The sequence below is a fragment of the Euprymna scolopes genome, chromosome 28 (assembly GCF_053919585.1).
Source record: "Euprymna scolopes isolate OS-2025 chromosome 28, ASM5391958v1, whole genome shotgun sequence".
Classification (NCBI taxonomy): Eukaryota; Metazoa; Mollusca; class Cephalopoda; order Sepiida; family Sepiolidae; genus Euprymna; species Euprymna scolopes.
This window is the reverse complement of record NC_136509.1, coordinates 13,597,131-13,609,089: the sequence shown is the minus strand read 5'-3', so window position 1 is coordinate 13,609,089 and position 11,959 is coordinate 13,597,131. Positions and strand designations below refer to the sequence as shown.

The following is an 11,959-nucleotide window of genomic DNA, read 5'->3' as shown; positions in this document are numbered from 1 at the left end:
TAGCTGTCAAGAATACTGAAACAAGAGCAGCTAAGAAAAATGACTTTGGATGCCAACATGAATTATTCAAACCACGGTTGCTGCAAAATATTTCAGTGATGTCATACAACAAGAAACAAGACAAAAACTGACTAGATCAGTTTTGTCCTGGTATTCTTAAAGCCAAGAGACCATAAGATATATATTTCTTTTTTTGTTGCTTTGGACTACTTTGCTTATTTAAACAATTAAATCATGATCTTTGACGAGCAGCACGTGACAACTAAAGACTTTTTTATTTGCATATCGCAAAACGATCGTTAAGATGCTAAAAATATAAACATTCGCAAAATGTTTTTTTATTATTTATGATTTTAGACCAACATTTTATCTTTGGAATTCAATCAATCAATATATCTACTCTGAAGCCAGAAACACAGCTTTATTGAGCTTGTAATTTCAAATAATTTGGATGATATAATAAAGGATATATACCATTAAAAAAATATATATTCTTTATATAATTAACTTAGAAATATGTGTTAATAGATTTTCTCACAACGGCAGTTTTGTAATTTTCTGACAAGACCGATCATTGTAAGAAGTATCCCAAGAAGGAATCTGTCTCACGTGATGATTATAATCACATTAAACAGATGTTGCGAGATGATCTACTAGTGTGTGTGCAGATTTCTAAAAATTAACTTTACAAATTTTTATAAATAATGGTTAAAATTTATAAATAGTGATTAAAATTGAAAAACTGATTCCGATGCTCTGGGAAATTCTCCAATCGACGATTGTTGTTGTTATTGTAACCAACGCCATTTTGTAAACACTTGTCTTTTAGCTGACAAAAATATAAACAAAATGAGAAAAAAAAATATTTTCGGGTATTTATTTAGAATTTAACCTTTTTAAAAGACAAAAATACGAAGTTTTTATGATGTACGTACCCATCACAGAACAAAGATGTCATATTCCCAAAATTATGTAAATTGATCAAGTTATAATTTTTTAGTGATTTTAATAGGTAATCATAGCCATTATAAGGCAGATTTCGATATTGATTGTTTTAACTGAATTGTCTCAAATTTATAAAATATAGCAGATAAAAATGTATTGCTTAGTTAAGAAAATCAAATTTTATGACTAAGAAAAAAAAACTACTTGATCAATTTATGTGGTTTTTGGAATATGAGATCTTTGTTCTATGACAAGTATGTACATGATAAAGTTTTTTAAAGACATCTGTATTTTTGTTTTGAAAATGGGCTTAATTCTAAATAAGCACCATATTTTCTTAAATGATTTTCAACTTCAGTTTAAGGCAACAAATAAGACTTTGTTTTCTTTGTAAACTTCACTTTTTTTTATCAAATAATCAGTTTATACAAAATATTAAAATAAAATGTATATTAAGAAAAATGAAAAATGAAGGAATGAGGAATGAATTTTAAAACCATCTCAAAGAGAAAAAAAACAGTATGTCAGCATAAATTAAAATTTATAAAAAGATTAAAAAAAATAAAAAAAGGCAACTTTTCATTTTAGGATTTCTTAAAGAAAAATTAGAACAATAAACAAAATGGCTGAATAAATTTTCAGAGAAAATTACTTTAGAAGATTTCAGATCTCCTTTAAGTTGAGAGGATCGACTGCCTGAACCTCAGAAAACTTCCAAAAAGTGTCATCAATAATCTTAAGCTATCAAAATTCATTATTTTTTTTTATTTCACAAAAAAAAAAAAAAAAAAAAATTAGGGAAACTTGAAGTAACAATTAGGTCGTCTTTCTAATAGTTTCCAACAGATTTTACCACGGATTTTACTCACGTACATATTTTCAACAGTAGAAACAAGAATTGCTATTCATATATGATCAGAGCTGAAAAATTGGAGAAGCATTTCTAGCAATGAAACGAACCAATAAAAACAAGCCAAATTTATAGTAACAGCCATAAAAAAAAAAAATGTCCAACATGTTCTATGCTACTAATGGAGGTCCTTTGAGAGAATAGCTGTGGAAATGACCAACATTTGGTCAAACAAACATTCAGTCCGCACCAAAGTAAACAAAAGAGGGGAGAAAAAGAAAAGTGCAGGTTTCTGGAATTTAACTCACAAAGAAGGAGATTGTTAGGAGTTTTGGTAAATTATCGGAAGGAATTAAGTCTTGCTGCCTTAATCCACTCCAAATGAAAACGTCTAATGATGACTGTCAAAAAAAAAAAAAAAAAAAAAAAATCCTAATAAAAAGATTTAGATTATTGTATAATCACAGATTGGATAAGAACTCAAAGAAAGAAATAGAACCAATTTTAAATTGCTTTTAAATTACAGAGAATTCGATGACCAGGTTTGTTTAAAAAACAAGGACTTTCATACGTTTTGTTTTATAAAACATCTTATAGAATTCACAACAGGGAATAAAATCTATAAATATATGTAAAGCATCTCATCATTATTGAACCAACATTTTTAGGGGTCATATGATGACTTGCTATGCGTTAAGCAGTTGAGCCCACTTGTCATTCAAATTTGAGAATTATTTTTAAAGACAGGCAAAGAGGCAAAAAAGGCAGACGAGATTTTTGTTAGCAAGTCACATCCATTGTTTTTGAAGTTATATGACAAACTCTACAAAATATATATATATATATATATATATATATATATATATATATATATTAATAAAAATAGTTACATACTATATACTACATATTACAGACATACCAATAGTTTTTTTGTTAACACAATTTCTTTGGTGGCAATCAAAAATACTCAGTCTCTGGCAAATTGAGACAACAAGGAAACCATTGATATGCATTTATACCCACTACGTAATTATTTTAATGAATAAGTATATTAAACTCCTACTTTGGTAATTGAGCTCCCTGGTCAGTTTTTCTTTTAAATAATATATATATATATATATATATATATATATATATATATATATATATATATATAGTTTATTTAAAAATTATAATGTCTGGTGTTCTGGGTTTTCAACATCAGATGGTCTCTGAGAAAAAAATCTGGCTCCAACTATCAGCACCTTACAGAGATCAAAAAACCTCCGGATAGGGAGTGAGTAAGAATGAAACGTTGGTACACCAAACAGATACTAATATGTAGTTTTTAAATAAAATAATTTATTTTAGCTCTTAACTTCTAGAACCTACAACCGTGCACTTTATTGGTTTCTTTCAAACAAAATAATATATATATATATATATATATATATATATATATATACACACACACACACATACTCACACGCAGAGGGTGCCTCAAAAATGTACTCACACTTTAACAGTTATCAGTGTTGTTTGGGCAATAATGGTCATCGATTTGAATATTTACAAACATGATTTTTCAATTACACTTGAAATCTGCATTCAATCCTATTCCATTTCACTATGTTCATAAATAAAAGTTTCACTGTCATTGGAAGTGTGAGTACAGTTTTTTTTTTAGATGCTCTGTGTATTTAGGAAACTATATGGCCTTTACTTCTTAACCAAAGCAGATTTTTTTTTTTTATATGAATGAAAGAATGGATTTATTTTTACAACGTAAAATTTTGTGATTATGTTAATTTGGGAAAGAATTTTTGTTTTAATATACGTATATAAAACGGCTATTTTCTCTAATAATAATATACCAAGTATCATATGAAAGCAACAGCCAAAAAAAAAAAATATACCATTTTTATTTTTTTTCAAATTGAAATGGAGTCAAAAAAGCTTGAGGCATTTTTAAATGCTCTGTGACGAGTCAAAGATTTGAAAATTTTCAAAATTTCACTTTTGTCATTTTTTGTTGATAAAAAAAAAAAAAAAAAAAAAAAAGGATTTTAAATATTCAAATTTTTTTTTTTAAATGATGCATTTAAAATAAATTTGGTTTTAGCATTTTTGATGAATCAGATTTGAAAGAGAAACACGAGGCGGAAACACGTTTTCTTCAGTCGGTGACGTTTTAGTTTAGGTGACATTGGTTGACTTTGAACATCTCAAAGATTTTTTTTTTTTTTTTTAAATCAAAAACTTCCAGAAAAATGCGTTCCGATTTTAGTTTTAAAATAAAATCATGTGTGGGGAGGCTTGCAGAATTAGTTATTAGCTTTCAATATATATATATATATATATATATATATATATATATAAACACACACACACACACACAGGAATCATGGGGTATCAAAGATGAAGAGTATTTACTGTTTTAAGTGATTTTTGGTGATTTCTCTAAGTAAATATATATGTGTGTGTGTGTGATAATGTTTTTTCAGTGATATTTCACCTTTTATTTATATCAATCCTTAATTTATGAAGCTCAATGTAAATACAGAGCATATAAAAAACAAATGACAAAAGTCTATATTCCAAATTTCAAATATGTTAACATTTACAATTCTTGACAGAACCTGTTTCGTAGCACAAAAGCATTCATTTAATTATTATATTAATCAAAGAATTTATTCTGCCCTTAACTCATCAGAAGAGAAAAGCACCAATCAATTCATTAAAAGAAAAGAAAATGCATATGGGCATCAGTACAAATCCGAAAATTGGGAGAGAAGTCACAATTACCTTTTATTTTTTTTCTTTTATTATGCCATGTTGCTATGAAACAGGTGCTGTCAAGAATTGTGCATGTTAACTTACATAAGGAATAAATTGTAAGAGGGTCAACATCCTGAAATTTGAATTACAGATTTGTTATTTTGTATAAGAAATAATAATATGTATAAGGAAACTAAAAATCAAAGATAATAATGGAATCGTTTTCTTTCTATCTGATAGTTTAAAAGTAAATGAATTTGGAGTTTCACGTCCAAAATGTTCTGTAAAAGATGTGAAAAATAAAAAGGCAATAGCAATTCATGCTTTCTGCCATCCAAACATGAAAATAAAACCATATATATATATATATATATATATATATATATATATATATATATATATCAGTTTACAGGCATTCTTACTTTGCAAACTCAATATCGAGCATGTAAGTAAAAAATCGGATTTCTTGATGGTGTTGTCGTAGGAGTCGTAGCAGCAGTAATTTTGGAAAACATTTGTGGACTTGTTTACAATTTTTGTTGTTGATGTTTTGTTAAAAGAGCTTCTAGCAATCGTAAACGAGCCTTGACTTGCTGTAAAAAATGAAAAAAAAAAAAAAGTGAGATTCTTGCAAAAAAAAAAAAAAAAATTATGACACAAAAATGAATTATCTCTACTATATATATATATATATATATATATATATTCTAAAAATAAAAAAAAGATAAGTATATTTTGTATATTTCTACGTGCAGGATTTAGTCTTAAACTAATTAATCATGAATTTTGGAACACAGATGCTAGTGGGTGCAACGTGTTCAGTTTTTTAAAAGGAATAAAAATGTGAGTGAAAAATCATTTGTGAAAAGTTAGATACCTGGAATTTCCGTGTAGTTTAACAATAGGTAATAGTCATCAATTTCTTTGGATTTAGGGCAGGGGCACTCATTTTAAAAATTCAAAGGTTTAAGATTTTGTATTGAATAGATTAGCTATAAAATCAAGTTCGGCGAATAATCGATGGTGGTTGCTTGCATTTGTTGACATTGAGAGACAAATTTTACAAGTCCAATAATTTCTGAATTTAGCAGAAGTATTAACAAAAATCTTAAAAATCACTAAGGAGATATAATCTCGACATTTTTGCCAAAAAAGAATCTTATGGGAGATGCCCTCCAGCGTGTCAGTGATGATCACTAGAAAAAAGTAAAAGATTCAATACTGAGCCTTGGACGTTCGCCATTGACTACATCGGAAGCATTAGACTGGGGCACAGGGTGATCAGTTGTACTCCTCCAGCAAAAGTAGTGATGGAGAAATTATCTTCAGAAGAAAAGGGAGGAGGTGCTTTTCCCTTTTTTTGTTTTATTTTACTTCAGTTGAAGTTCTCAGAAATCAACGGGCCCACAACCTGGGGCTAACACTTGAAATCTATATGAGATACATAGATATTCGAATGTTCCATTTAAGTTTTTTATCTCTCAAACACTGAGTTAGTAAAGAATTGAGAACATAATTTTCCTCTCCCCAATTAACCATTTTCATATGTTGTAGTATATCTTTCATTTTGGTCTCTTGGTCTTACTGAATTCCAGGACAAGAATTTATTTAGTCTGGTGAAGTATCCAGTTTCGTGCTGTTACTTGAGGTAACATTACTTGGAGAAGGTGCACCATTCCTCATAAAAGCTAATGTGAGTCAGCCATAATGAGGAGATCTTATTTCGGCAGCGCCAAGTACGTCCAAGGATGGAATACTGCCGCCATATCTGGGCAGGAGCTGCTAAAAACAGCCTATCCTGCCTTGACAGAGTACAAAATAGACTTCGTGGCTTAGTGGGGGATGCCCTTTTCTCTACTCTGCAACCTCTCTCCCACAGAAGAGACGTTGCGAGCATATCCTTGTTTTATCGTAATTTCCATGGCAGGTGCTCGTCTGAACTCCAATCTCTGGTTCCCTCTCGCCAATCTTTCACGAAAAACACCAGTATAGTTGAATCCACTGTGAAAAATTTCCCCCACTCTATCTGTGCCTAAATCAAAACGTGGATTCCATGAACAAAGCTTCTTTCTTAGAACTGCATGCCTGTGGAACTGTTCCGTCTGCCTGCTTCCCACCTGACTACAACTTGGATGTCTTCAAGTCCAACGTTAACAAATTCCTAATGAACCGCCCCCTTAAGTAAACACTTCATCAAATCTCCACACTAACGTAATGTACTTGCAATAACCCTTATCCCTTAGTGGCTTCCACTATGTAAAAAAAAAAAAAAAAAAAAAAAAAAAAAAAAAAAACGAATACTATGTGATTTTGAATATTTGGTCAGGGTTTACTTCTATGGAAAAAGTATCCTCATGCCAGATTGTTCTGATAAACCCCTGTACAGAGAGACATTAGACACTCGAGGGCAGTGTCTAGTAGGCATTCAAAATACAATTAATCGCGTTTGATTAATCCAAAGGAAGTTATTTTTAGTATCGGTTATCATCTCTTTAGTCTCCCACTTCCATCCTTCTCTTTGTCATACTCGGTTTCTATGAAATACGCCAATTAAATGCCTGCACATAGGTCATCATTAGGGCTGTGACAACAGCATATTCTTTTCGTTGTTTTGACTCTCGAGTGTGTATCCGTTTATATCTTATATGCTTTTATATAGAGTGATGTGGTTCTCGGTGGATTGATCGTGTCTGTGCCGGATATATACTTGAGAGTCAAAACAATAAAAAGAATATTCTGTTGTCATAGGCCTAGTTATCACAAACCTATTTTTTTTAATAGGATCAACAAATGCAAAGTCATTTTTGGTTAAATTGAGATTTATTTTATTTAAAAAATATTTAACAGAAAATTATTTTATAGCAAGAAAAAAAAAGGTTTTATTTTGAAAAAAAAATTGTGACAAAAAAAAAAATTAAAATAAAAAAGTTAAAATCTTTTTCTTTTAAACGTGTAGCTGACAATTATTTTTTATTGTAAGAGAATATTATTTAAAAAAATAAATTGTTGGAATTTTCAAGAAATTAAGACGACATTTGTTTTATTGATTTAATGGACAATAGTAATTATTTTTATGGTGCACGAGACAATTGCTTAATGTTATTAAACCTTACATAAATATATTATTTCAAAGTAAATTATGTTGATAGGTGAAGAATGTGAAATTTCAACATGGTTCTGTTAAATAAAAAATATTTTGGATGAATAAACAAGAATTTGTTGCTTACTTTATATTCTTGATAATCTTCTTGGAGAGGAATCTTGTCTTCCTTTTGGACTTTTCTGAAAGAAAGAAATTCAATTTTACTTCTAAAAAACATTTCCGAATCAATTCAGCAAACTAAACAGGAAAAGTATATGAAAGGGGAAGAACCCATTACTAAAAAAAAAAAAATTTTTTTTTACTGAACTTTTTTTTTTTTTTTTTTTTTTTTTTTAAATTCTAATTAAGCAGAACCTTTCAGATAATCTTAGATTTTTTTTAATTGACTTTCCACTTTCAGAATATATAATTAAATTTTAGTTTTATGCAAGTCATTCCAATGGTTCAACACACTAAGTGTACAACATCTTTTTGAAAATAATTGTTCCTTGGGTGGTATATTCAAGCATGGGTCATACGAGACAGAAAGTGTCTGCTGTTATTGCTTTGAAAGGATCTCCAGATCAGAGAACTTGCTTGGCTTTGCATGCCATCTTGATACAGTGATGTGTTGGTTTCAATGAATTGTTCACAACTGTACCAAGGTCTTTTGCATTGGCGATTATTATATATTTCACTTTATTTGTTTGTCTATTTCACTTTTTTCTCAGAAAATATGGCGCTGATTTGGACAAAATGTTGTATGGACCTTTGTTATGACAATGGTATTTGTTCAATGTACAGTTAGGGATAAATAGGGATTTTTATTTAATGCAAAACTGAGCACAAATTTAATCATATTCAACCATCCATTTGGCATAAAGCACACACTAAATCAACGGGCTATAACTTTTTGACATTTTTAACAGGCAAAAAGTATATATGTATATAAACAAATTGAGCTTAGTTATTTGAACAATGTCAAAACATTAATTCACTGCCTGCATAGCAGCAGCCATATAGCGCAACGGTTAGAAGCTCCAACTGTTGTTTGGGCGATCGGGTTTCGATCCTGGCTGGAGATAGCTGCTTGTCTAGCTGCACTGATGAGCTGTGAAACAGCGAAACAGTACTGTATGTGGATGACATACACTATATATATATATATAGTGAAAATGAACAAATGTAAATTTATTAATTTTAGATATTACAACAAAAAATATAAAATACTGAAATTCCTTTAAACCTAAATTTTTTTTTTTAAGAAACCGATCTTCTCATTAAAAGGGGAAAGAAAAAAGCATTCGTTTCCATTATTAATTTGAAAAAAGTTTATCAATTATGTTTGAAATCTGAAGTTGTTTAGAATTCCAGATGAAAATTGAATAAAATAAGGAATATCCTTAAGGAATGGTTAAAACGTTTTTTACAATGAAATCCACAAATGCAATGTGTTAAAAAGGTATCACCGATTTGAATATATCAAATATATATATTAATAAAAAAGTATGTATAGTTCGTTGTTTTCAATAATTAAAAAAAAAAAAAATTTCAATAATTCTTAAATAAAATTTTTAGATATGTTTTCAATAATTCTTAAAAAAAAAAAAAGTGAAAACTTCTTAACAATTTAAAAAAATAAAACTAATTTCAATAATCCTTAATTTAGATTTTTACATGTTTTCAATAATTCTTTAAAAAAAAAAAAAAAAAAAAAGTGCACAATCCTCTCAATAGTTAAAAAAAAAAAAAAAAAAAAACTAATTTCAATAATTCTTAATTAAAATTCGACCAACTTTTCAATGATTATTAAATAAGAAAAGAATGACCGTAAAAGCAAAAACATTTTAAAAATAAATAGATGCACAGGGGGAGATATAGGCGTGAGAGAAAAAAAGCAAAGGAAACTATTTGCATTGTCACCACTTCCGGTAGCAGACACACTATAAGTTAGGAAATACATTAGCTGACTATTATAAAAAACATTTATTTAAAATCAACAAAATTTCAATATGTATCATCATGCCATAAGAAACGAAAAAGAAAAAAAAAAAACTGATTCTATGTTTGAAGATGACGTATGTCATTGAATCTCAATTGTTTTTTAACAAATAAATGTTTATAAAAAACAAAAAAAAACTACATTGTACAGACAATACAAAATCGTTTGTTTCTTTTTTTTTTTTTTAAATGTCTTCTTTTTTTTTTCTAAGCATAAAAACTAAAAGAACACGTACCGGCCATGTTGTTCAAGAAAATCATTCTCAAATTCTCGCAGAATTTTCCTTAGTTTTCTCTTCTCGGCTCGAGATTTGGTCAACTCATCTTGTAATTGTGGTCTTAAAAAAAAAAAAAAAAAGTTTTAAATCACACAATTTCAATAATAAATTGAACACGTTAAAATTGTAACAATTTTTTTTTTAAAACTGCAATTTCTCTTTGCATCGAACAAAACGAATCAAATACTTACACAGTCATTTCATGTAACGTTGATTCTTGGTTGCTTGAACCTTCTCCACTCTGGAAAGATTTTGATGGCCCACTAGAGGTCATTGGGAGAATACGAATCGTGTCCCGTAGCAAGAGAGGCTCTCGTGGAATACAAAAGTCTCCAGCTGCATCAAAGTTTTCATCGTCTTCCATTTCAGCCATTGGGACATGGATCGATTTCCACTTTAAAAGAAAATTAAAAATCAAAACAAATGCGACAATAATTGAATAAAAATCAACTCTAAAGGATCTACTTGATGAGTAATAATAACTATTTGCTTAGTAAATACTGTGGTATATATATTTCCCCAAAACCTTTGCCCTTGATGGAGGGTGAACTAAAACTTGTTATGATTTTAAATGATATAAAACAACAGCAAGGGGAGACTTGATTCCAAAAATTTCTCATACGTTATATCTCCTCTTTTGGAAATAGGGTACGATTATGAATATCTCTAGTATCAAATAATCTTTATACATTGTGAAATTTACTTTATGTATGAAAACCAAAGAGGGGAGATATATGAGAAATATTTGGAATCAAGTCTCCCCTTGCTCTTATTTCAGATCATTTGAAACCATAGCAGTAAGTTTTAGTCTCCCCTCCAAGGTCAGAGGTTTTGGGGAAATATCAGATATTTTGTAATTCATATGCAAAACTAGGAAAACAAATGACTATTAGTGAAACATTTTATGGCTGTAAAAAAAATGCCAAACATAGGCTCTGGATGATGGATGATCCCCTTAATATGTGCGGCCATAATGGCAAATGTTACACAATTCAGGTTATTACCTTTCCAATGAGCCTTCATTTTTTTAAAATTCTAATCAATAGTTGCCGAGATTTGGAACTTATAAAATTGCCAAAATGTTGATTATATATATATATATATATATATATATATATATATATATATAAAGGAGATTAGAACAATAGTCTAAAGAGCTGAGTGTATTTTAATGTAACAGTGAAATTACTAGTTTTATTAAAATACAGGAAAGAAAAAGTGCTTTTTGTAATTTAGATATATAATAAGCTCGATAGGTAAATATCCTAGAGCTAATTCAATATTAAGTAATGTGATTGATAATTTAAAATTTAAAAATCAAATTATAATTAAATTAAAAAATCAGTTTCACAAGAAGGAACAACAACAAAATCAATTATTTGTACGATCGTTTCGGAAAACAGTGTTTTTATTGTGGTAAACATCAAGTTACGGACAATAATTATTACATATAGGTTTTTAATAAACAAGGTCTCCTCGTCAGCAAATTTTAAAGGGTTTTTATTAAATCTAAAAGACACCATAAATAAACCTAGCATTAAAAGTAGTGCAGATGTATCTTTTAGTTTTTCGCCTTTTGAAATTTTTTATATCTTCATATTTTAAAATTTTTAGGGTCTCTTTTGTACATAGTGCACAGAATTTATCTCCTGGTTTATACGGTTTGCAAGACTCAATTACTCGCCATTTTAAGTTGAAAGAAATATTGTTATTTTTTAGTTGCCAAATATAGTTGGATAGAGTAATTTGGTTTGACAGAGAGTTATTTTTTAAAAAATGTTTGTGCGTTGAAATTCTATGTTTTATTAGGCCAGATGTGGAACCAAAATATATTGCCTTTTGCTTATTGTAATTATTTTCCATTAGGTCTGGTGCTGGATTATTATATGGTGGGTTGGTTTGTAATTGATCGGTAGATTGGTTTAAGTTGGTGTCATTATTTAATCTGGTAGTTGAGTTATGGCTGTTAATAGATTCATGTAGATTTGGGGTTTTTGATACTGTGCAGCTATAGATAACATTTTTGATTTTACATGAGCCTTGTAG

The 11,959-nt window shown here is 29.1% G+C and overlaps 1 protein-coding gene across 6 annotated transcripts in view; it reads right to left on the bottom strand.

Moving 5' to 3' along the window:
• Positions 1-4,594: 4,594 nt before the first annotated feature.
• Positions 4,595-11,959, bottom strand: part of LOC145249474 (protein FAM13A-like) — a 388,341-nt gene continuing 380,976 nt past the window's right edge. For all 6 annotated transcript variants that reach the window (XM_080111053.1, XM_080111056.1, XM_080111054.1 and 3 more), the window contains 4 exons: positions 10,105-10,307; positions 9,872-9,973; positions 7,780-7,834; positions 4,595-5,145 (listed from right to left, as the gene is read on the bottom strand). In XM_080111053.1, the coding sequence (XP_079967179.1) occupies positions 5,080-5,145; positions 7,780-7,834; positions 9,872-9,973; positions 10,105-10,307 (426 nt within the window). In that variant the 3' untranslated portion in view covers positions 4,595-5,079. The remainder of the gene's footprint in view (positions 5,146-7,779; positions 7,835-9,871; positions 9,974-10,104; positions 10,308-11,959) is intronic.